Genomic DNA, 25,995 nt, shown 5'->3' with positions numbered 1-25,995 from the left:
TTATTTTTTTTGCCATCTGTTTGCCATTGCAGAGATTTCCCTTTACTTTAGGGCTGTGGAAATTAACGATTAATTCCTCGATTAATCGTTAATTATTTTGATCGGTACTCACCTCTCCGTTGGCTTCCGGGTCTTCAGGGAGTTCCATCGGAGATCCGGTGACGTCACGGACATCGACGTCACCGGACTCCTCCCCCCTTCCCCAAGTGCCTCCGTCTGCTAACGAAGGGAAGGGGGGAGGAGTCCGGTGACGTTGATGTCCGTGACGTCACCGTGCAGCCTGGACAGTGATGGTAAATATGGATGTGGTTAACTGGGATCATTCAGTGAGCTAAGTGTAGGCAAATTTGATAACCTCCGTTTTTAACATTGTTGTTCTTAGAGGCTGATAAGCTGTGATATTTTTGCCGTGTGGATCGGCTTCTGCTGTTGCCATGACGGCGGCGCTTGCTTTTGATTGACATGTGATGTCCTAGCCATGCCCCGCTATGTCCGGCTTCGGCCATTGCAATATACTAGATAAGTTTTATTATTAAAGTTAAACTAACTTTCTACGTTTTTCTTAAAGTTTAATTAAAAAAATTACTTACGTCAGTGCTACAGTTTGAATTTAAAACATATTAGTGTGAACTGTGAAGTTAAGTCATGGATTGTGGAAACTAACTAGTGTCGGGTGATTGTATATAGTGTATACCACATTTACCACTGACTAATGCAGAGTTGCAATGCAAGGAGATCAGCTAAAAGTAGTTGGATCTGTATGTGCGTTATAATTAATCGAAATTAGTCGATTAATCAATTTTTTTTAAAAAATCGATTAATGGAACACGAAAATTTTAATCAGTAACAGCCCTACTTTACTTCCTGTTCCATAGCCAAACAGGAAGTGGGAGGAAAACCCTGCAAATTAAGTGAATTCTTTGGAGACCCCCAGGTCACCAGAACTAGTGTCCCCATTGGAAGATTACTTTTCTGGAGACACCCAAAATTTGGAATTTTTTTTTACTTTCAATGACAATGGTAAACAGGACAAATAGAGAGGGTGAAGCTCCTTAACGGGGGAACAGACAGCGATAAAACCAGGTGTTCTAATCCCTCTCCACAAAAAAGTTTTGCCTTTAGTTATCCTTTAAGAAACAATTTTTGTATATTTGTTGCAAAGTTTCTTACCTGAAGATCCTGCCAGTATGAGAGCTTCCTGTTGCAGGCTGACATCACTAAACTATGACCTTACAATTAGCAGCAGCCTGCAGTGTGCACTCCTTCAGTTAGCTGTTGGACTGCTTATTAGGTTCTTCAGCTAGGAACCCCAATGGCCAACTAAAGGAACTTGGATGACAGGCTGACAACGTCTCTGCTAATTGCGAGGCGATGGCTTAGTGTTGTCAGCCTGCAACAGAAGTGCTGTTACTGGTAGGATCCAGGAAACTTTAAAACAGATCCACAAAAATTATTTGTTTGATTAAATGGTATACAGCAAGGGTGCCAAACTACTGGCCCATGGGCCACATGTGGCCCAGGGAGCCCTCTGATGTGGCCCGCGGAGCCCTCTGATGTGACCTGCAACCTCCTGCTCTGGGATGGCGGGTCGGCTAGCCCAGATCGCAGGTTCCCGACCCTTCATCCCAGAGCATCAGTGTTCTGAATGGAGCCGGTGCTAAAGGAAGCAAGGCTGCGGAGGGAGCAGAGCGGCATAAGCTAATGCATGCTGTTAGGGTTGCACTGATACCGATACCGAGCATTTGCCCAAGTACCCTGGCAAATGCTCTGATGCTTGATCCTTTACCTGGGCAGTCAGGGGTGATTGGGGGGGGGGGTTTACAAGCACCGATCTCGGTCCCCCTCCGTGCTCCGCTCCGGTCCCCCTCCGCGCTCCGCTCCGGTCCCCCTCCGCGCTCCGCTTTGGTCCAGTCTCCCTCTGTGCTCCTCCACCCCCTTTGTGATTGATCTGTCAGGATGGGGAGCAGAGGAAGGAGTCGGTATATCTGTCATTCTTTTTTCGAATCAACAGAGCCAGTGATCACTGACTCTGTCCATTCATAATTGAGCATAGTAACCTGTGTTTATGATGCTTCAGTTTATGAATGAAGAGGAGCCGCTGTCTCCTGTCCATTCATCTCCAGTGCAGCTGAGGCTGCAGAGAAAGGGACTGGGGAATCTGTGTCCTCAGTCCCTTTCCCTGTCTCAAAAGGGAGATGTCAGGGGTCTGTTAAGACCCCTAATATCTCACCAAAGCCCCCTCAACAGGGCTGATAAAAAATGAATAAATAAATAAATAATGGTGATAAATAAATATTTAAAAGGTTAAATTGTGAAAATAATAAAAAATTTAAAAAAAACACACTGACACTATCCACTCCACCCCTGTCACCCCCCAAAAAAAGAAAGCATTGTAAAAAATACATTGTAAAACATATTAAAAAAATAAATTGTAAAAAATAAAATTGTAAAAAAAATTAAAAACTACTGACGCAGTCCACGTATCATCAGTGTTGCATATTCGTGCCACTGTCACATGACATTAAAAAAAAGTATCAGTAATCAGTATTGGCGAGTACTTGAAAAAAAGTATCGATACTTGTACTCGGTTTTAAAAAAGTGGTATCGGTGCAACCCTACTTCCTGTATAGTACCATCTCCTGTCATAGTGATAGTGATACTAACTGCACTCCGCCTGGGACAACAACAGCTGGCAATACCTATAGCAAAGGAGATTCCTGAATAAAAGATTATTACTAAAGGTCAGTTTATATTCTAAAATCACAGTGTATATATGGGCATTTCTCTTCCGCAGTGGTTACTAGGCTGCTTTCAAACTGATCTGCAGGTGCACCAAAGGCTTCTATTATTACCTACGGGTTTGATGCTCTTTCTGAAAGCGCACCAAAAACTCCCGAATGCAGGAGTTTTGGTGCGCTTTCAGAAAGCGCACAACACCTGCAGGATATAATAAAAGTCTATGGCAAAGTGCAGATAACCCAATGGAAACCCCTATGAAATCCACAGGTTCACTGCGCTGCACCGGCGGTGCAGGTAAATCACAGCCCATCAGTGTGAAAGCAGCCTTAGGCCCCTTTCACGCGAACGGTCCGATCGGGTCCATCTGTCCGTTTTCCAGGCAGACGCAATCAGACCCATGATTCATCTCTATGTAGCTGCAAATGTAAACTGACTTGTGCCCATTTACACCTACCTACAGAGGCGGCTCTAGGCTTTGTGAGGCCTTAGGCAAAACTTACACATGAGGCCCCACGGACTGGGTCGCTCCGTGATGAGGCCGCTATTCCTCAGGCTGCGGGCAGTATCTGATTTGTCCGTCAGCTCCTAAGCCACAGAGTCCCAGTGGGGGTAGGCGGAGCCGCTGGCGTCAACTTCAGTGATTGAGAACAGGCAAATTAGGCGGCCGCGAGGCCCCTGTGAGTGCGAGGCCTTAGGCGACCGCCTAATTTGCCTAATTAGAGAGCCGCCTCTGCCTGCCTACCTCCAATCTGATCCGCTAAAAAAACAGAAGGTGATCCGTCCCCTTCCGTCTGGGCACATAGAGTAGAGCATATGCAGAGTGGACACGGACCTATCATCCCTCTGCTCTGCTCATCGCTTAAGTGGCCCTCACTCTTCAAATGGTTGGGCACTCCTGGTATACAGTGAAACAGGATGCCAAACATAATGAAAAACAGATTCCGGGTTACATACACTTAAAACATTTTTTTGACAAGGAATATACTTTAAGTTGGCTGTTCTTTTCACTTTCTTGCTTCTCCAACAGGAGCTATAAAGTCACACAAAATGTATACAAAAATAAAAGAAAACAAAGTTCTATTTTTTTTATTACAGGATTCTATTATATTTCCAGCAGACTGAGAGCAAAATGAACATAATGGTCAATGGGAGTGTTCTATATACCATATTTACCAGACATCACCCAAGGGGTCTGTACAGCACTGATATGTATTTGACAACTTTGGAATCTAAATGCCATGACTTAGATCCTACAGTATATTCTTGTATAATTTCCATATAATGTCTATGGTAAATATGATATATATTTTTTTGAGGTTTATGCAATTGAATTATATATTTTAAACTATACATATTCATTCCTTTATGGTCCATGGTTCAGTAATATGTGCAATATATATTTTACGACAGCAGTGAGGAAATCCATTTGTCCAGTGTCACAAGCTTTGCCTTTTTTGCTTGCAGACCTGGAAGGGCCATCTCGCCCTTCTTCCAATTTGCATGATTCTGCTGTGTTTTTTTTATCGAGTATATAAGTCCTGCATAGGTAGCAATTTCAAAGCTGAACAAGTATGGGTCAAGTATGTTAATGCCGGCTGGTATACTTTATATACTGGTTCAGCCTGCTCCTTTCATTAACTTTCCCATTGGACCTCATCTACCTGTGTTACATAGTGGTATATCCGCCAGTGTTACATATCAAGCAGTAGGAGCCCTTCAGATGTCAGAAGATAGTTCTACTCCAGTGTCTACTTAAATTTTAGAAGATAGTTCTTCTCCAGTGTGTTTTTGAACGTCAGAAGATATTTCTCCTCCAGTGTCTGTTTTCAGAGATAAATAATCCTTTGCTTCCAGTGTCACAGCATAGTTTTGTATAAGAATTGGTACCTATATTTTTTAAAATAACCCCCCCTCCCATTCCAGTGTCACAGATTAAAAAGGTTCCAATCTATTTCAACGCAAAAAGTTAATTCGTACCCTCCCTTTCCATTGTCACGTTACCATCAATCAGCCTCTTTCCCGTTTCAGGATTCCAGTGAGAAGTTGATCCTTTTCCAGTATTAACAGATCCTGTGATTATTGGTTGCACCCCTTATGTCTTTTATTTTGAGGTTCCGTATTTCGGTGCAGCTTTTCGACAACAGAAAGAGCCCCTACTTAATCCAGTGTCATGCGAACACTTAGTCTTTTTGCTGTCAAAGCATAATAAAATAGTTTTCTCTACATAGGTTTGTTCATAATATAACGCATACAACCCCCAGTGTCCCCAAATATTCTTTTGACCGAAGTGACTGTCATCACAGAGGGTAAGAGTCCAGCTCTAGATTGACTATTGGCAGCTAAAATGCTTTGGTCCATCAGTAGTATCTGGCAGCTTCTTTCCAGGTGGTGACCCAATGCTTCTGGCTGTGTGGTAGCCTGCCGCACAGCTTCTGCCTCTCTTCTTGAGGGACGCACACAGCATAGTGAGTCTGTCTCAGACTGTAGTGCCTGACGTTATGGAAAAATCCAACCTATGAGACGGTGGGTGGAAAGAAACAGGGAAGGGAAGGTACGGGTGGGACAAAAAGAAGGTTGTAATTAGAGAAGGTTCAAATGAATGGGTCATAATGAAGAGTAGAAGGTACAGGTCACAGTGAGAAAAGAGGAGAGAAGGGCTGCAAAGGAACAATTTTCTAGTGGATGGAAAGACTGGATAGAAGAAAGGGAAAGTGATGTATATGACATAATGGAGACACGTCACAATTAGAGAAATTTCCAATGAATGGAACATAAAGAAGAGTAGAAGGTGCAGGTAAGCAGTGAGGAAAGAGGAAAGCAGGGTTGCAAAGGAACAATTGTTCAGTGGATGGAAAGACCGGATATATAAAAGGGAAGGTGATGCATATGGCATAATGGAGACATGTTGCAATTAGAGAAGATTCCAATAAATGGGACATAAAGAAGAGTAGAAGGTGCAGGTCAGCAGTAAGAAAAGAGGAGAGGAGGGTTGCAAACAAACAATCAGTGGATGGAAAGACTGGTTAGAAGAAAGGGAAGATGAGGCAAATGGAGACAAATTGCAATGAGAGAGGTTTCCAATGAATGTGTAGCCAAAAAAGATATGGAAGAGTACAGCAATGTCAGAAGAAGATACAACCAGTAAAAATGGACAATAGAAGGCTGGAAATTAAAACTGAGAATAAATGAGCATTATGTCAATGGAACAAGCTAGGTCAGATTAGTAGAGGTTTTAATGAAAACACCAGGAAACTTTGAAACAGGAGGGGGATATGACCTTTCCTGTTATAGGCAAGGAAGTTGAGGAACATTGCATTGAAATGTATCTAAAGTATTTTTCTGTTTTTGAGGAAGTGAAAAAGTGTTGAAATCCCTATCAGGTCTTTGAACTGTTTGGGGAGATTTACCTTCTTTTTTTTTTTTTGTCTTGAACATTGTCCCCAGAATAACAAGTGATGAGAAATCCCAAATCTTAAGCTGATCACAGATGGATCGAATCTTGGCTGGTTCAGAAGGAACTGTACGAGATTCGATCCACCTATCGGCAGGCTGATTGTACCCAAGTCGATCCATTGATCGACTTGGGTACAACCAGCATGTCAGATTTTTGGCACACGATTGTTGCCAGCAGCTATAGCCGCTAGCAGTAATCATTGTGTTCTCCTGGCAGGTATGGCTCCCCTCACCTCCCGTCACCCCCTCGCTAGGAGAACAAAATAGCTACGCGGGAGGGACACAGTCAGTGTCAATGGGGGAATCAAGTGATTTTCTTTTCTGCAACTCGTGGTTGCAAGAAAGAAAATTGCATAATCTATGCCTGCCTTAGAGTTGTCACAGGAACATGAGGTGAGGGTAAAGGTTCCAACAGGGACACATGTTCTAATGACAACTGTGAAACATGGTATTGTCCCTTGCTGTTGTGTCCCTGATAGAAGAAAAGAAGGGAAATCTCCTGAATGGGACACAGACAGAAACAAATTAATAAAAAATAAACTTGACATAGATCTTATCCATTCCCTACTGTATTCAAAACACTTTCAGATGGACAGGAGAAGTTATTGTTGGTAGAGATATTGCTATGGGGCCCATCAATATTGGGGACTGTACATTATAATTTATACAGAATACACTTTGGGAACCTCTATAAAATCATATAACGACAACCTGGATTCTGTATTTACAGAAGGATTGCTTTGGGGATGGAGAGTGGAGTGCAATGGTCCTCTTAATACTTCTGCTATGGGGCCCCATCATGCATAGTTACGCCCCTCATAGCTAGTTAGTAATTATGAAGGATGAGGTTGCAGTTAAGGTTTGGGAGAATTTAGAGGGATGGTAGAGATGTGGTAGCAGAGTGTATGATGGGGTAGCATAATTACAGACATAGTTGATTTGGGTGGACTGTTACCAACCAGAAATAGTAAGCGAAGAGAAAGTTCGGGTGGAATTTAAAGACAATGAAGAAGTCAGAAAACGGAGGTGATAAACTATAGTGTTATTGAAGTGCAGAGATGGATTTGGGAAATACTGTATTTCAAGAAATGTGAAGAAAATGGACAGAAGAATAGAAGGTTACAACAACAGATTATAGTTATTAAACAGAGAAACACAGAAACAGACTCCATATAGATATCTATAGCCAGAGTGCAACAAAAGTTTAACTTGTTACAAAAGAGATCAAACTGGTATAAAAGATTAGGTTGGTGCAAGAAGACCAGCGCATGTGCACAGAGTAAGTTGGAAGACTGGGAAAGGTCTACAAGATGAAGCTGATCTTGTTTGGTTACCCGAGGGGCAGAGTTGGGGGTCACGGGTCAGAGGTCGTATTCAGGAATCCTGTGTTAGTCGTTCAGTCTCTGATGGTTGCACCTTAATCTCAGCCTTCTGACCTCTGACCTCATACTTGGCACGGGTGTTGGCCCTCCGGAAGAATCCACACTACAAGGCAGGAGAGGGGTCATGGATTGTTCAATACAGGTATACAGTTTTGAAGAAAAGGTTTGTTTCAAAAATGAATAGAGGGCTAGAGAGCTAAAGAACAGCACAGGTTTGGAAATGCAGATTACACTTAGCAGCACACTCTCAGAAAAAAAGCACCAGTGAAAGTCCAGGCTTGCCTGAAATAGAGAGCAGCTAAAAAGAAAGTAGTTAAAATAAACACATCACTAAGCAACCCAAAAAAAATTACTGGCAGTAATGGAGCTCCATAATACCTTGGCACCCCGGAGAACCCAGACTGCATGCATTTCATATATTGCATGTGTATCTATAGATTGATGCTTATGCATGATTCCCCAACTATAATGCAAACACCTCTCAGTAGCGTACTTAGCGGCCTGCAGTGCATTATGGGAGGTCAGTGAAGAGGGTGTGCTAAAACTAAACGAAAGAAAATTTTCGCACAGGCAGCTTTTTATTGCAGAAGACATGTTCCTTTCCTGCAGTAGATCAAACTGACCTGCCTATTCGCACTGAGCAGTATTCTTGGTACAGTAACTCCGGTGTATGCAGGTGTAGGCTGAAGACCTAGTACCTAAAGGTAGCCGAGGAGAAGATATTGACCTCGCGCATTTCGGGTTGGGGGTAAGCATTGGCATTCCGCATGTGATCTGGGTTAAATAGGTCCAGGCTGCTCTTAGTTCCAGTAAGCCAAATGGAACTCATGGCACAACGCCTTATGGTACTCACAACTATAATATAATGCATCTTTACTTTGGGTTGCTCAATAACACCTTCACTTCAAACCATTTTTTTCCATAATTGAGTGGAAAAGAGTTAAAAAAAAAAATTGGTCAGGTTGTTATTTCTATCCATGATTCCACTCTTCCTGTCCTTGTGACACCCATACAAAAAAATTAGGACCCAGGACAGGAAGACCCAACAGTAATAAAAACACTGCCAGTTCCTAACCTTCTCATTGTAGAAAAAAAATAGTTTTCTGTCTGTGTCCCCATTGGAGAAATTTCCCATTATGTCCCATGACAAGACAGGAGGTGATGGGAACTATCCCTAAGAGGGACACAGGTGACAATAAAAGCTTGACAGAAGCTGTAACCCTTCCTTTATCCAAATGAGATAAAATGTTTTGGCTGAAGTTGTGCTGTAAAGTCATCATAGCAGGTAATAGAAGAAGAGCATTAAACACCCCTAAGCTGGCCATAGACGGCAGGCTGATTGTACCCAAGTTGATTGATCAACTTAGGTACTTCCTGCCTGTCGTTTTTTTCACTGATTATTGCTAGCGGCTATACATGTGTTCTCCCGGCCAGGAGGGTTTCCCACCCCCTTTCGGGAGAACACAATAGGTCCACGAGTGGGATTCATGGTTGTAGGAAAGAAAATTGCTTCATCTATGACAGGCTTTTGACACTTTTTAGACACAGATAACTGTGACCTTCTGTAAAGACAACAAAGGCATTAACAATAGCAAATGGGTACATACCAGCCAAATGCTTTTAGCGTTATTTGGAAAATGCTTTTTTAAGAAATCAGGTGGTACTCGGCCCCAATGCTGCTGAGACCCATAAAAGCTATGCAGTCTGTTATGGTTAAATACCATATGGCTGTTTGTGGACACCTGATCATCACACCTATGTGAGCTTGTTGGGCATCCCATTCCAAAACCATTACTATGACATTATCATCCCCTATTTGCTGCTATAAGAGCCTCCAGTCTTGTGCTTTCCATAAGATTTTGGATTGCGTCTGTTGGAATATACCCAATATACCAAAAGAGCATTTGTGAGGTCAGGTACTGGTTGGACGAGAAGACCTTAAAGCAGCCTTTTTTAATCTTTTTACCCTATAGGAACCCTTGAAATAATTTTAATGTCTCCAGGAACCTGTGCTAAAACCCATTCATCAGGGAAAAATACCCCTTACATTGGTCATCAGCAGAAAGAATGCCCCCCCCAGCAGGTAGCTAAAAAGATTATTGGTGTCATGTTGCTGGCCCTGGAACTATGCAGGTACCATCAAATTGGAATTTAATCAGGCACAGCTTAAGGAAACCCCAGCAACCAGTGTTGCCAACCGTCAGTATTTTTACTGGCAGCCAGTAAAAAACAGGCAATTTTCTCCTGCCAGTAAATGCCAGTAAAAAGAAAAGGTTGCCAGTAAAAAATATGGCTGTGACGCTCGGCCCGGAGCCAGCCGAGACCATACGAGTGCCCGCTACAGTGTGTTTGGGCGTCTCTGGAGGCGGTGCATGAGCATGTCCTGTGATGTCATGGTGCAAGGGACCCAAGCAGAATGGCCAGAGCCTTGTGTGTGGGTCTGCGGGATGGGAGCAAGGCAGGCCAGGAGCCTCAGTGCTGTATGGACTGAAGGGACCACCGGGCTTGGAGAGAAACTGTCACTGTGACTCTTGCTGCACACTGCTGTCAGTATCACTGTGAGAGTCAATTTCTTGTGTGTGCTGCCCATTCTAATTTCTTGCCCTCCTGAGCTACTTACTATATCGAAAATAAAATAAGAAATATGTTTTTTGACATATTATCTACCTTAAATCACATTGCTAATTACATATTGTACTTGTTTGTAGCCTAAATAGTGACATTTGTACTTAAAACTGTAATTTTGTAACTTTTAGAAATGCCAGTAAAAACTTGGCTGTGCCAGTAAATTTTGGATGTCGTGTCAGTAAATTTCAATCTGTTAGGTTGGTAACACTGCCAGCAACCTCTGGAGGAACCCCAGGGTTCCATTGAACCCTGGTTCAGATTGGCTGCCTTAAAGTGTCACAATTCATCCGGTTTAATAGGGTTGAGGTCATATAGAGTAATGTTTCTTTGGGTCTTTACTTTTTTTATACAACTGCAAGTTTAAGGTCCGGTACACCTCTTTTCTCACCTGCAGTATCTAGAATGCCTTCAGCCTATCACTGCACAACAAAACCTATTTTATTGTAACATCATGATAGACAATCCTTACCTTCCACAGGCATAAAATGATGATTGTCAATAGCAACATTCCAGATACTACTGACACAGGAATCAGCCACATTGGAATTTCAGTTGGTATGGCCTCTTCTAATTCAGAGTCTATAGCGACGGAAAACTGTGAGAAAAGAAACAAACGGAAAGAGGAACAAACACAGTGGTTGAGATAAAATCAATTTAAATGGTATCAAAAATATCTTGTTTCAGCCTTAAAGTGGTGAAAGCGCTTAAAAAAAAATGTAAAAGTCAGCAGCTACAAATACTGCAGCTGCTGACTTTTAATAATCGGACACTCACTTGTCCCAGGCTCCAGCGATGTGGGGGATCGAAGCCCTACTCGTCTCCCCCTCTGCTCGGCGGCGCCGGCATTGTAACTGTGGGCGCTCGGCTGTGGCTTCACAGCCGCGCACCCACTGCGCATGTGCAAGCGGCGCCGCGCGCCGTAATTGGCTGCACAATAATCTGGGACCTGTAATGTGTCCCAGATGATTGACAAGAGGGAGGGGCAGGGCTGATCTCCCTTTCTGCGCCGAGGGAAGTGACGTCAGGAGCCCAGGCGCTGAAGGAGGCAGACTACGAGGGACCCCCTAGCAACAGCCATTTAGAGGTGAGTAGAAAAAAACATTTTCTCCAAATTTTTTTTTCAATTTTTTTAAGCACATTATAATTTTTTTTTTTGGGGTGGAACTCCACTTTAAGGTAATGTAAATCCTAACTGGGTGACATTTCATTTGCTAAATTTACTGAATATCATAAACAATTTCCAGGCTGTTAGGCCAGCTACCTGACGGAGTCTTGGTACTTATAACCTATGTATCAAAGATACCTGCCATGGTCCATTTTTAAAAAAAAATTTCTATCATTATAAGCCCTGATGTCGCAGGACTGATGAGCCTCTTAAAGATGAATTCTATCTATGCAAAATTTTCTGTGACCAATTAAAACTTACTGGACTTGCAACTACTCATTGGTGCTTTTGTCTTTCTACAGTATGTACTGTTGATGTACTAAGCAACTTCCCTGGCCCATCAGTGTCTGGGGAGCTGCCTTTGTCAAGAAAAGGAAGAATACTTTTTCATATTAGGGTCTAAAGCTCCACCGATTTTGTAACAATAATTGATTTCAATGTCTTTTTTAAATAAAATAACTTTTTTTTGTTACTTAATTAATTTTTTGCTAAACATGTACACTGTTACTAAAAATATTGGGACGCCTGCCTTTACACGCACATAAACTTTAATGACATCCAAGTCTTAGTCCGTAGGGTTCAATCTTGAGTTGGCCCACCCTTTGCAGCTATAACAGCTTCAACTCTTCTGGGAAGGCTATCCACAAGGTTTAGGAGTGTGTCTATGGGAATATTTGACCATTCTTCCAGAGGCGCATTTGTGAGCTTAGGCACTGATGTAAACGAGAAGACCTGGCTTTTAGTCTCTGCTTTAATTCATCCCAAAGGTGTTCTATGGGGTTGAGGTCAGGGTTGTTCAGGCCAGTTAAGTTCCTCCACCCCAAACTCGCTCATCCATGCCTTTATGGACCTTGCTTTGTGCACAGTCATGTTGGAACAGGAAGGGACCATCACCAAACTGTTCCCGCAAAGTTGGGAGCATGAAATTGTCCAAAATGTCTTGGTATGCTGATGTCTTAAGAGTTCCATTCACTGGTACTAAGAGGCCAAGCCCAACCCTTGAAAAACAACCCCACACCATAATCCCCCCTCCACCAAATGATTTGGACCAGTGCACAAGGTCCATAAAGACATGGATGAGTGAGTTTGGGGTGGAGGAACTTGACTGGCCTGTGAAGAGTCCTGACATCAACCCAATAGAACACCTTTGGGATGAATTAGAGTGGAGACTGCAAGCCAGGCCTTCTCGTCCAACATCAGTCCCTGACAAATGCACTTCTGGAAGAATGGTCAACCATTCCCATAGACACACTCCTAAACCTTGTGAACAGCCTTCCCAGAAGAGTTGAAGCTGTTATAGCTGCAAAGGGTGGGCCAACTCAATATTGAACCCTACGGACTAAGACTGGGATGCCATTAAAGTTCATGTGCATGTAAAAGCAGGTGACCCAATACTTTTGTCAATATAGTGTTTTTACACTTTAAGAAGCAATACCAGCTCAGTGCGCTAATGCTATCCATTCAACACAGAAGAAAGTGTTCCAGTATTACCAGCAGATGCATTCCAGGATTACCACATTACATTTTAAAGGGTGTGATCTGGACTGGTATAACACAGCAACATCTGTATGAAAAACTGGACTGCTCAACATATAAACTATGCTCCCTCTAGGTATATAAGGTTTAATTTACAATTTTGATTGCAGTCTACTGCTGGAGCTACAGCCCTAACCTTCACTGCAGTGGCAGTGTTGAAGAACACATGCCCCATCTGTAGACTAGCCAATAAAGAAGCAACAGTGCATCGATGCGCCATTGGTTGTCCTCAGTTTGCTCTCTCCTGCTGTTAGCATGCTCACTTTTAGCACATGTGCACTACAACGAAATTTTTGCGGTATTTGAAAATAATACAAAAATACACTGAATGATTTTTAATGAATACATTTAAACATAGAGGATACATACCGTTACATGGTGTGTCTGCATGTTTATAGATGGAACATTGGTTTTTAGATAGAGTTCTGCTGTGCCTTCCACCCATACTCTGTCCACCAGTCTGTAATCCTGGTAGGATATAAGAAGGTTGGTGTTGGATGCATTGAAAAACAAAACAAGATTCTTTAGATTTGAGCAGTATTTATGTCACAAATAGATTGCGATATGGAGACTTGGGATCACTGCCAGCCAGTCCTTTATTGGTCTTTCAAAACAAAAACTGTTTTTTAAGCCAAAAGTAAAGCAAACAGTTCATAGACCAGGTATACAGAAAAAACACACAGTATGGCTCACCGCCAGTACCTCAGTCCCGCACTGGAGTTTAGGGTTCCCATCTGCTTTGAGGCACATGTCAAGCCATAGGAGCCCAGAAACACAGAGGCTCAGTTTCTAGAGAGTCCACATTTGTTCACAGCTTTGGCCCCCTCCATACTACCTCATAGACAGATGATGCTTCCTTCCTGCTGCTTTTCAAGACTCCCTTGCATGTGGCTTCCCCCTTTCAGGATCAAAGTCCCTGTAATCAAGGTTTGGAGGTTCTTTCACACCCAAAATCTCTGTGAACCTTTAAGTCCCAAATTAAGATTTACCAATCTTGAGCGCACTAGAAATCTGTCCTCTGCTCTCCAAGCAAACTACCCCAGGGTTAAGGGTTAAAACCACCCACAAAGCTCCGCTACAGCGGCGCTATGCCGGCGGTATAGCCGCGCTTCCCCATTGATTTCAATGGGCAGGAGCGGTGAAGGATATTACCCTTCCTGGGTAAGAACCCCTGAGCACTACAAATATGTCCCTTATAGGGACCACAGCCCAAATAGTGGGGAAATATTCCTGCAATCCGGGACACATCCTTGGCATCCTGTACAAGATATATAAAGCAAATAAAAACTAAAAAGAAAGGTTGTTGTGAAGACGATAAACTTGGAACAACAATCCTAATAACGTTTCATCTTCTTCTCACTAGCATTCAAAAACATGACACCTGGATCTGAATTTTTGTATATAGTCAATGTAAAGCTGTCATGCCACTGTAGCGTCTTAACAGTTGCTTAATAGAGACATGTGTGGTTCAGTTTGGCCTTGACCCAAGCCTGCAACTTGCACACAATCGACTTGTACCCATGAACTGCCGCACTGAAATTCTATCTGCATCCCTATCTGACACCCACTTTTACTGTTGCCATTTTACAAGACAGAACCTTAAAGTGTTACTAAACCCAGGACCCTGCATTCACTATATCTGGTCTCCCACAGTACATAGAACATGGAAATTAAATAATTTTACTAAATATAAACTGTTAAATACCTTTTCTCATCAGCAGTATATAGCAGTCTTATGACTTCTATCAGTGTCTGGTTAAAGCTTGTAGGAGGAGTTTTCATTCTACTCTGACTGTCCTATGAGGCTGCAGGACCCCTGACCCTCTGTCTTGACAGCGCTGATTGGCCCTGTGCTGATCACATGCACCCGCCCAAGAAAAAAAAAAAAAACACTTGCTAGCAATACACACCAAACTGAGCATGTGCAGACTTCCCCCAAGGCTCTGCACTGTCAGGAGGTGGATTGGGGACTGTGGAACGAGGGGAGGATCAGAGAAGACAGGATGAAACAGCCTTTTTGCACAATGAGCAGGATTAAACCCTTAGGTTAGAGAGTATAACAAGCATGCTTTACTGCATAAACAGTCTGATTTTACTGTTGTGGGTTTAGCAAAATTGTATTGTTAAAAGATACTGTTAGAGAAAGATGTATGTTGCAAACAACTGTTAGAGACTGCTGCAGTAAAAGGTTGCTTCCAAGCTACAGGAGACTGCTGCTATGATACAAAAGACTGGCAGCTGCCAGGTTATATCTTTCATAACATTAAGGCCGGTTTCACAATGGGGCAGTGGGTGCGTTGGCAGCAAAACGCCGCTATTTTTAGTGGCGCTTTACCGTCGTTTTGGCGGTGGTATTCGGCCGCTAGCAGGGCAGTTTTAACCCCCGCTAGCGGCCGAAAAAGGGTTAAAACCACCCACAAAGCTCCGCTACAGCGGCGCTATGCCGGCGGTATAGCCGCGCTTCTCCATTGATTTCAATGGGCAGGAGCGGTGAAGGAGCAGTGTATATACCGCTCCTTCACCGCTCCAAGGATGCTGCTTGCAGGAGTTTTTTTTCCGTCCTGCAAGCGCACTGCTCCAGTGTGAAAGCCCTCAGGCTTTCACACTGGAGACACAGCAGCAGCTGTTTCAGGTCGGTTTGCAGCCACTATTTTTAGCGCAATAGCGCCTGCAAAACGACCCAGTGTGAAAGGGGTCTTACCTACTCCACAATGTTGGTAACCCATAGCTAACGTACCTGGCTAACTTCAATCCAAAGTTCTCTTGTCTTATGTCTCTCTAAACTGCCTTTGTTCTACAACCACGCCACCAAACTGTCATGCCCCTTCCCTAAATTGTTGCCTGCAGACTTGGACTATGATAATGAACAAAAAAATCAGACCCACCTCTAAGAACGTACTGTTCCATACTCTTGCTTTTACTACGATACTTGCTGATTTCTGCATATTGTCCAGGGGGCACTCGAAACGCACACAGTTCGCACCACCACTGCATTTCTGTAAACGTGCGACATCATATTCAGACGATTGAAGGTAAGAAATACAAAACACGATGGACTTCAGTAATCAACATTGGCCTGTACAAACCCACAGCAACCAATCACACTTTTCATTTGTAGCTGCCATCTTCCAGTGCTGGTGTGAATCAGATTGTTATTGGCCAATACATACATTGAGAAGTGAGATTCTTTAACATTAAAGATTTACATAGGAATAAACAATGCCAAAACAGTATATTTCTGTAGTCTTTACTATCGTTGGGGGGGCACCCAACGGTGTATAAGATGATAGCATCTCCCCTGCTGCATCCATCAATCTCTCTACATTCTCATCAACATCTGATCAACCTACTGTGATATTGCTGAATTAGCATATGGAGGAAATATTATCTATGCATTTTTTCCACTGTGCATTCATACAAGGTGGATATAAGAGCTGACATGATGTTTTCAATATTGTACAAAAACCATAGAGGACAAGGTGGCCTCATTGATACAGGTCAGAGGGATCCTAGTTTTTCAGCAGAGGAATTTAGGTGCTAAAGAGAGACTAGACCCTAGCCAGTTGCCCAGCCTTGATTGGTGAGCGCAGTTCAAGCTGTTGTCTGGGCACTAAAAAAAACTAGGAATCAGGAAATGCTGTCTGCCAACTGTTGTAGTTGAAGAGAACGGTCACTCCAGCCAGCTCCAGCCAGCTAGCTGTGCTTTTGGTCAACTGGTCTCCTCAATGACCCACCACTAGTACTACAGAGCATTCCTATGTGGCTTAGTCCCCAGACACCTGCCAGATTTTGAAGAAAATCTTTTTCTAAAAGGGTCAAGTTAGATAAAATAAGAAGGTTCTATAGTGAGGTGGGGGGAGGTTAGACTGTGAATTTGGATTTGGTAGGAGATCAGCTTTAGATAAAAAAAACAAATAAAAAACAAAAACAAAGCATCAGTGGCATAATTTGTCTTTTAAAGAGAACCATAATAGTATTAAGTTAATTTGATATTTTTTAAGAATATACTTTTTCAAAATTATGCTTTAATCTGTGTTTTTCAACTGTATATGAAATCAATCTCTGTTTTAAAAATAAAAATGTAATGCATGGAACAACCATGACAATGGATTCACAGAGCATGCAGGGTTTTCTAAAGAGAGGCCATAGCAGAAGTCGTTGGCCTTCAGACTTATGCCCCATACACACGGTCGGACTTTGTTCGGACATTCCGACAACAAAATCCTAGGATTTTTTCCGACGGATGTTGGCTCAAACTTGTCTTGCATACACACGGTCACACAAAGTTGTCGGAAAATCCGATCATTCTGAACGCGGTGACGTAAAACACGTACGTCGGGACTATAAACGGGGCAGTGGCCAATAGCTTTCATCTCTTTATTTATTCTGAGCATGCATGGCACTTTGTCCGCCGGATTTGTGTACACACGATTGGAATTTCCGACAACGGATTTTGTTGTCGGAAAATTTTATATCCTGCTCTCAAACTTTGTGTGTCGGAAAATCCGATGGAAAATGTGTGATGGAGCCCACACACGGTCGGAATTTCCAACAACAAGGTCCTATCACACATTTTCTGTCGGAAAATCCGACCGTATGTACGGGGCATATCTCTTTCTTATGGAAACTCCATAGAGTCCTCTTCAAACAAAAACAAATTCACTTGTGAGTAAAAATTGAACCTTCAGCTACTGAGCTTTGCAAATAATAGGATTATTTTCAATGCCGGAAAAACCTGAAATTTGAAAAAAAAAGTGAAGAAAGCTTACCCTGCTGGCTTCCTTTGAAAATACAAAATACTCATACACAATAGTTCATATTTGCCTGGCTTAAGAATAATTTTTTTAGTCCTAACCACAGAAAAGTAAACATATACAAAATGACTTTACGTTTCCGTATTCATCACAGCAAGCACTTTTAGGCCTCCACAACAAAAATAATGGCTAAAATCTGATTGGCTGCTTGGTGGTGACAGTGTTATGGTAGTTATTCATGCCATGCATTACCACAATTGGACACCTACCAGTTGAGTGTTGGGCTTCTCTCTTTTAATAGATGGTAGAGTAGGAACATCTATCGATTCCACAATATCTCTACGTCTCCTTCCATTCTCCAGCTGAAAATCAACAAAAAATCATTATAGAGCCACCAATAACTGGAAGTTTATTATCTTCCGACAAGGTCTGTGGATACCAAGACCGAGGACTCCTCTTTTTTTTTTTTTGCAAATGTGGGAGGCAGGAATGTTTGTTCTGAAATCCATGAAATGGTGCTGAGAAGTTTGTAGGGATCCATGTTGATGGGCTTTCGGTTTGTATCTGTAAGGAATGTGTAAACGTTCCTGTTCTTTGACAGATGCTGGTCTTATTCCAGCATCCTGGTTTTGGCTATGATGCATCCCTGTCTATTTGTCCACCTACAAGGAAAATGAAATCGCCACACACCCTTAGGGGAATGAAGGACCACAACAGACAACCAGGGGTCTGTGCTGATACAGGGTGTGTGGCGATTTCATTTTCCTTGTCGGACTCCATACTGACCGCTAGGAACTTTGTTGAGAGCACATCACGCTTTGTACCATCTCCCCACCCCTTCACAGCTCCCAGGGGAAGGAATAACGGACCTTCTGACATTTCTTGTGGATAACTTTTTTATGGCATTGTACATTATGCTACATAGGAATCCTACACTCATCTTCCAGCTTGATCACCAATTGGGTGTGTGCTGGCTAAATATCTGGCATTAACTATACTTTCCTGTGCTTTTCCTGAGGAAGCGAGGTGTATCTCGCGAAACGTGTCGAAAAGAAGTTGCACAGTCGCTCCAGCAATGGTGGTGTCTATATGGTGGTATTAGTTCCCACATATAAACTTTTTTCATGTGACTTCTACGTAACATTAGCTACGTTCATCTAATGTGCAATTCATGTTTTTAAATGTATGTTAAATAAAATGTTTTTATATTTTTTATAGTTATTGTTTAAGGTGTGACTCTTCAAAAGTCCAGTGGGCATATTGTTTTTCTGTGTTGTATGTGCCTCCTATTGGCTCCTTAATTTTCTTATGTGTCCTGTAGTGGTGTAGGAACTGGTGGAAAAAAAAAACATGGCACATGGTTGGGAATGCAAGGGTTTAACACTTTTGAAAGTTTTAGATGAGAAGGTTCTCCTGGATGATGTAGCTCTTGGAATGAGCTAAGTGAGGACTTGCTGCCCACTGGAGTAGACAAATCCTGTCAGGGAAATGGCCATAGGAGAACTGGCAATACTGCCAGTACTGGTAATGGTCGCTTCCGGCACATTGATCCACAATGGAGCTAACAGGCAAACACGCATGCGCAGAAGTGCCAATTGGCGAACGCGCGTACGCATAGCGTGACAGATGCGGCCACTTGCTGGCCTATATAAGACTGCTGCTAAACCCTTCTCAGTGCACGATTATCGTCAGCCTTCCTGTGTTCCTGAGCCTCTGTGCAATTACTGTTTGGATTTTTTGTTGTGACCCGGCTTGTTCCTGACCTGTCTGATCTGCTCTCCTGGTTTGACCCCCTGGCTTGCTTTACCGACTTGTTGCCTTCTCCAGTACCTGATCCCGGCTTGTATCACGGACTTTGCTACAGTTATCTGTTCCTGCCTGCCTTCTTGTACCAGACCTTTGGCTTGTCTCCATTCCTGCAACCTGCCTCTTCCTCCTGCCGGATCTACTGTGTTTGACCCCTGGCCTGGCTATCACTACTGTCCCTTGTGCACACCTTGCCAAGTATTACTAAGGATTCCTAGAGACTTTGGCCCAGCTGTGTTTCCTGCATTACCCAGTATTCTTCAGGTGACCACCAGCTCTTCTCTCCTGAATCCAAGCAACCTGTGCTTCTCTGGGCACTACACCCTCTGTACCCAACTTCAGGGGTGTACTGCACTCACATGCAAGGGGAGCCCTCTTGGCATTTTGGCCTCCAACCAGGTACGTGACAAGTACTAATGGTTATCATCTGCAGGGTCTTTTATAGTATAATTTTTTCAAATTACAGATTAGCTTTAAGGCTTCCAATGGCCAATCTATCATATTTAGAGTCAGCTAATAGAAAGTGACCACCTTTCTCTTAGAGGTTTTAGGGACCTCTGCTTGGCCACTTTCTTCTTGGACATTGGAACCATTGTGGCCAAGTATTCTTGCCACCTTGAATCTATTTTCTTATGACAATGAATGCAAACATAGCAGAGCTATACATGTAATTTTATGAAAGATGGCAACTTAAATAAAGGTCTGTTTTTAAGTAGAACTTAAGCCAAAATGTGTTTTCTTCTAGATAGAGTAGGGAAAAGCTAAAAGTCCTGTTGAGTTTTTATTGCTGTCTGATTTCATAATTGGTTCATAATGTCATTGTACATTTCATGAGCAGGGCGATTTATTAGTAGCCTGCGAACCTCTTAATAAAACATTCAGAGTAGGAGTGAACAAATACTTACTGTAAGATTTAAAGGATTAATGACATGTCCAGGAGGGTGACATTGTGTCACATTTCCTGTATTAACCACCACCTCTGTTGGATAAAGCAGCCATTTTCCATTAGCCACCTCATATGGCCAGTCCACCGCCAGGATGAGAGAGCCTAGATTGTTTAGAGGGTCACCACTATTGAAAACCTGAGGACAAAGATAAGAAGGATGAGTTTCCTAAAAATGCCCATAGTTTAAGATAGGGTTTCTTCTTGTTGGCTGCACTGTCCCTACCTTAAAAGTAAAATCCAAGGCACTTCCCACATCTTGAACTGTTTTCATGGCTGACTCTCCCATCACTTTACCACCAAAGTAGGTCTGTTCATGAACAGGAATTCTAAGGAAGGTCATAGATGCAGGCAGATAAGAATACTTGTATTACTTGGGAGTACAATGACATAAGTTCTGACTTGAGATAACGAATCTGTATACATGGGCAGCAAAGCGAGAACATTCCTATTGACCCTAATGCCAGGGCTTGAAAAAATAGATTTAGCTGAATGGTCCAGTACATACACGTGTCCAGAAAAGCATCTGCTTTACCAAACTCAGCACAAGCTGCAGCATTTGCATTAGTAATGCTTCAGTTCCCTAATGACTAAGGCCTGATGGCCGAAACACGTTGGGTGTTTTACAGCTATTATACATGCTTTTTCAATAAAGGAAGACTGTTTGATGCTATCCCGAGTGTCAACCATTTTTCCTGTGATCCTTAAAGACCGTCTTATGTTCAAATGCAGGGAGAAGGAAGAAGGAGGAAGAAAAAAGAAAAGAAGGAGGAAGAAAGATGGAAGAGGAAGGAAGAAGGACAAAGAACAGGAAGAACGAAGCAGGAATGAGGAAGGAGGGAAGAAGAAGAAAAAGGAAGAAGATAGATACGAAAAGAGGAAGGAAGGAAGAAGAAAGATAGATGAAAAAGAAAGACAGAGTGTGGAGAAAGAAAGAAGAAGGAATAAAAGGAGGAAGAAGTACAAAAGAGAAACAAAGAAGAATGAGGAAGAAAAAAGAAGAGTGAGAAAGAGGAGGATGAAGGAGGGAGAAGATGGAAGGAGAAGGAAAAGAGAAGGAGGAAAAAAGTAGCAGGAAGGAGTAGAAAAAAGAAGAAATAAAAGAGAAGAGGCATGAAGAAACAAGAGGGAAGGAGGGGCTTAGAGATGACTCAGCTCAGTAGGATACCTCCTTCATCACTCTTCTATACTTAGATACAGATGTAAACGATTGTTAGTGGTACGGCCCGCGACCAGCGCTTGTGTGCCTGCCCTCTGGAAGCAAATGCTACCCTGACACTTTCATTGTGGTTCTCTAAAAATTAATTAGATCTATAGTATGGAAAACCTTATGACTCATCAGATGGTTAGGGAAGAAAAGTTTAGGTGGACCTGGTTGTATTGAATGGTGTTTACCTGTTCTCTGGAATATACAACATTACTTGAAGACGAGGATTCATTTCCTAGCTTCCCTTTTCTCCACCTAACCAGCAGCCTGTGGACAAGAGGTGATTAGCCTCGGTGCTCCCTCTCCTTTCTCCTTCTCTTATAGGTTTCTATCTTCTCCCTCTCTCTTTTTTCTTTTCTCCTTTCTCTATTAGTGCTACTTCTCCTGGTTGGTTTGGAAACTACGTGATTTAGACTGGATAGTGGTCATTACCATTGCTTTTTATTCCTTTATCTATGCATGTTCAATAACTATGATCTCTGCTTTCATGTTCTTATAAAAAAATTGTTAAATAAAGAACTACAAAAAAAAGGAAGGGTGGAAGAGAGAAAGGGAGGAAAAAAGCACAAAAGTTACCGGTAGGGGGACAGAATGAAGAAGGAGAAAGGAAGAATAAAGAAATTAAGGAAAAAGAGGAAGAGAAGAAAGAGGGAGGCAGGAAAGTAGCATAAAAAATGGATAAAGTAGAGAAAAGAAAGAAGGAAAAAAAGAAAAGAAAAGAAAGAAAGAAGCATAAAAAAAGGGAGGAAGGAGGAAGGAAGGAAGAAAAAAAGAAAGAAAGAAGCATAAAAAAGGGATAAAGTAGAGGAAAAAAGAAAGAAAGAAAGAAAGAAAGAAAGAAAGAAAGAAAGAAAGAAAGAAAGAAAGAAAGAAAGAAAGAAAGCGAAAGAAAAAAAGAAAAAAAGAAAGAGAAAGAAATAAATAGGAAATAAAGAAAGAAGCATAAAAAGGGGATAAAGGAAGAAAAGAAGGAAGGGAGAAAGAAAGAAAGAAAGAAAGAAAGAAAGAAAGAAAGAAAGAAAGAAAGAAAGAAGCATAAAAAAGGGATAAGGTAGAAAAGAAAAGAAATAAGGATTTGTGAAGAAGATATGCATTCAAAACAAGTCAGAAGTGACCTCCCACATTTCTATCTTTAGGGTTGCCATAAGTGCAGCTTACCAATCCTTAAATGTAATGGCATTATTAGTTTTCTTTTTTTAGGCTTTTTTCCCTCTGATTTCACCTGGTGATCTGGTATCACACCTGCTGTATAATGCCCCGTACACACGGTCGGACTTTGTTCGGACATTCCGACAACAAAATCCTAGGATTTTTTCCGACGGATGTTGGCTCAAACTTGTCTTGCATACACATGGTCACACAAAGTTGTCGGAAAATCCGATCGTTCTAAACGCGGTGACGTAAAACACGTACGTCGGGACTATAAACGGGGCAGTGGCCAATAGCTTCCATCTCTTTATTTATTCTAAGCATGCGGGGCACTTTGTCCATCGGTTCAAACGATCGGAATTTCCAACAACGGATTTTGTTGTCGGAAAATTTTATATCCTGCTCTCAAACTTTGTGTGTCGGAAAATCCGATGGAAAATGTGTGATGGAGCCTACACATGGTCGGAATTTCCGACAACAAGGTCCTATCACAAATTTTCCGCCGGAAAATCCGACCGTGTGTACGGGGCATTAGAGTGCCTTACTTCGGATGAAGGAGCACAAGGGGCACCTTTGGACAGCGGCATTATCAGTCTGGGGGGAGGGGAATGTTCAATGGACTAGCAGATTTACATTGGTTGTTATACCTGGAAAGCCGATCGCCCGCTCTAAAAAATGGTACTGGGATGATGCCTGCAGCTGCTGGAATCATCCCGGTATAACCCCCCAAAGCCGAGGCCGCACATCTGCGTACGCTCGGCGGGAAGGGGTTAACCACTTAAGCCCCGGACCATTTGGCTGGCAAAAGACCAGAGCCATTTTTGCGATTCGGCACTGCGTCGCTTTAACTGACAATTGCGCGGCCGTGCGACGTGGCTCCCAAACAAAATTGACGTCCTTTTTTCCCCACAAATAGAGCTTTCTTTTGGTGGTATTTGATCACCTCTGCGGTTTTTCTTTTTTGCGCTATAAACAAAAAAATAGCGACAATTTTGAAAAAAACGCATTATTTTTTATTTTTTGCTATAATAAATATCCCCAAAAAATATATAAAAACTTTTTTTTCCTCAGTTTAGGCCGATACGTATTCTTCTACATATTTTTGGTAAAAAAAATCGCAATAAGCGTTTATTAATTGGTTTGCGCAAAAGTTATAGCGTCTACAAGATAGGGCATAGTTTTATGCCATTTTTATTAATATTTTTTTTTTTTACTAGTAATGGCGATGATCAGAGATTTTTATTGTGACTGCGACATAATGGCGGACACATCAGACACTTTTGGCACTATTTTGGGACCATTCACATTTATACAGCGATCAGTGCGATTAAAAAGGCATTGATTACTGTGTAAATGTGACTGGCAGTGTAGGGGTTAACCACTAGGGGGCACTGTAGGGGTTAAGTGTGTCCTAGGGAGTGATTCTAACTGTAGGGCGGATGGGCTATGTGTGACACGACACTGATCACCACTCCCGATTACAGGGAGCTGTGATCAGTGACAGTGTCACTAGGCAGAATGGGGAAATGCATGTTTACATCAGCATTTCCCTGTTCTCCCTCTCCGTGAGATGATCGCGGGTATCCACTCAGACATTGAGTCCGCGGGACCCACGATCACACTCACGGAGCTCGTGGCAGGCGCGAGCCAGCAAGCTGTTTCTTAAAGGGCAACGTACAGGTACGTTAATATGCCTGTACGTGCCCTTCTGCCGACGTATATTGGCGTGAGCCAGTCGGCAAGCGGTTAAGTTGAGAAAGAGAACCTTGGAAGTACTTACACTGATAATGATGTCTCCAGAGTGTAGTCCACCAAAAAGTCAGCATTTTGTTCTTCAAGTTTTTCCTGTTTACTTGACCTAAAAACAAGCAAAAAAAAAATATAAAAATAAATAAGATTTATATTCAGACAAACAGCCTCTTAGGGTCCATGCACACTATTGTGTTAACACATTGTCCAACAAGGAAAATCCGGATGGCTGCACTCCAACGACCCACTTAGATGTGAACATTAAAACCAGATGACAGTACAAGTACAGTGGGGGACAAGCAGGGTAACGCGTTTCATGCTAAAATGAGCGCTTAATCATTGGTAATCATCAGGCGAAGCGCGTGTGCCTGCTTGTCTCCCAGTACACTTGCATCTGTCTGTCATCTGGTTTTAATGTTCATATCGAATAAAGTAGATTGTTGCACCGGATTTTCCTTGTTGGACATTGTGCAGAACTCGTGCTGGGCTAGCACCTGAATGAAAGTGCTGTGAAGGGATTAGCAGAGGTCTCACACTTGGAGCAGCAATAGAGTGCTTTGTAGGCATGTGCAATTAGTTTCGGTCCGAATACAAATTCGGTGAAATAGTAACGAATAGTAACAGAAGAAGAAGTAAAAGAAAATAATGCCTGCAATAGAACATTAAAAAAAAAAAAAAAAAAACGGCGTAGGGTCCCCCCCAATTTCCATACCAGACCCTTATCCGAGACCTTTCTTGATCTGCTGGGCTGCATGGTCAGATAAGGGTCTGGATGCCAGGGGGGACCCTACGGCGTTTAAAAAAAAAAAAATTAGCGTGTTGTTTTTCTTAAACATTTTTCTATTGCCGGGCAATGTCGGCATTCTTCTCTTTACATTCATCTGTCAGTGGGGAAGCCCACTGACAGATGATGATTCATGGTTGTTAAGGACGCGGGCGGCCGGCTTCCTGGCCCACTGCTTAACAACCAGCTATTTCTTCACACAGATTTCAGGTCGGTCGATCGTTTTTTGACCAATCCAAATTCTAATCATTCTGAAAAGTTGGAAAATGAATAAATGAAATGAATTTTAACGAAAACGAAATGAAACTAAACGAATTCCGAAACCATACTAAACAAATTTCATAATGAAACAAAATTAGTAACATAACAAATCTATCCAAAATGAAACAAAACAAATGTTTCCGTTCTGCACATGTCTAGCACTGCTTTGATGTGTTAACACATTACATGCTTGGTGTGATGCAGTGCCATTCGTTATGATAATATTCAGATTGATTTTAATGGCACCCCAATGCACCTTGTTGTTGATATGCATAGCGCTGAGCTGCCATGCACCTTTTTTGGTGCATTTGGTGTTAGGCAACCCAAATAAATGGCCCACCTTAACACAACACATGTTAATGCCTAACATAACGAGTGTGTGCTAATTTAACACAACAGTATGAATAGGCTTCTAAGGTCCCTTCACATTTGTGAATTT

General features: G+C 42.3%; 1 protein-coding gene across 2 annotated transcripts in view; it reads right to left on the bottom strand.

Annotated features, from left to right (window-relative positions):
* Positions 1-3,799: 3,799 nt before the first annotated feature.
* ITGA3 (integrin subunit alpha 3) overlaps positions 3,800-25,995 on the bottom strand; it is a 123,740-nt gene continuing 101,544 nt past the window's right edge. The window contains exons 18-26 of one of the 2 annotated variants that reach the window (XM_073607742.1): positions 24,543-24,620; positions 20,633-20,735; positions 20,369-20,545; positions 17,927-18,019; positions 15,789-15,899; positions 13,273-13,371; positions 10,672-10,797; positions 7,527-7,677; positions 5,113-5,252 (exon numbers count right to left, since the gene is read on the bottom strand). In XM_073607742.1, coding sequence (XP_073463843.1) covers positions 7,567-7,677; positions 10,672-10,797; positions 13,273-13,371; positions 15,789-15,899; positions 17,927-18,019; positions 20,369-20,545; positions 20,633-20,735; positions 24,543-24,620 — 898 coding nt within the window. In that variant the 3' untranslated portion in view covers positions 5,113-5,252; positions 7,527-7,566. Of the gene's footprint in view, positions 5,253-7,526; positions 7,678-10,671; positions 10,798-13,272; positions 13,372-15,788; positions 15,900-17,926; positions 18,020-20,368; positions 20,546-20,632; positions 20,736-24,542; positions 24,621-25,995 lie in introns of both variants that reach the window. The other variant, XM_073607741.1, reaches the window with a different exon arrangement.

The sequence above is a fragment of the Aquarana catesbeiana genome, linkage group LG12 (genome assembly GCF_042186555.1).
Source record: "Aquarana catesbeiana isolate 2022-GZ linkage group LG12, ASM4218655v1, whole genome shotgun sequence".
NCBI lineage: Eukaryota > Metazoa > Chordata > Amphibia > Anura > Ranidae > Aquarana > Aquarana catesbeiana.
This window is presented reverse-complemented; position numbering and strand designations above follow the sequence as displayed.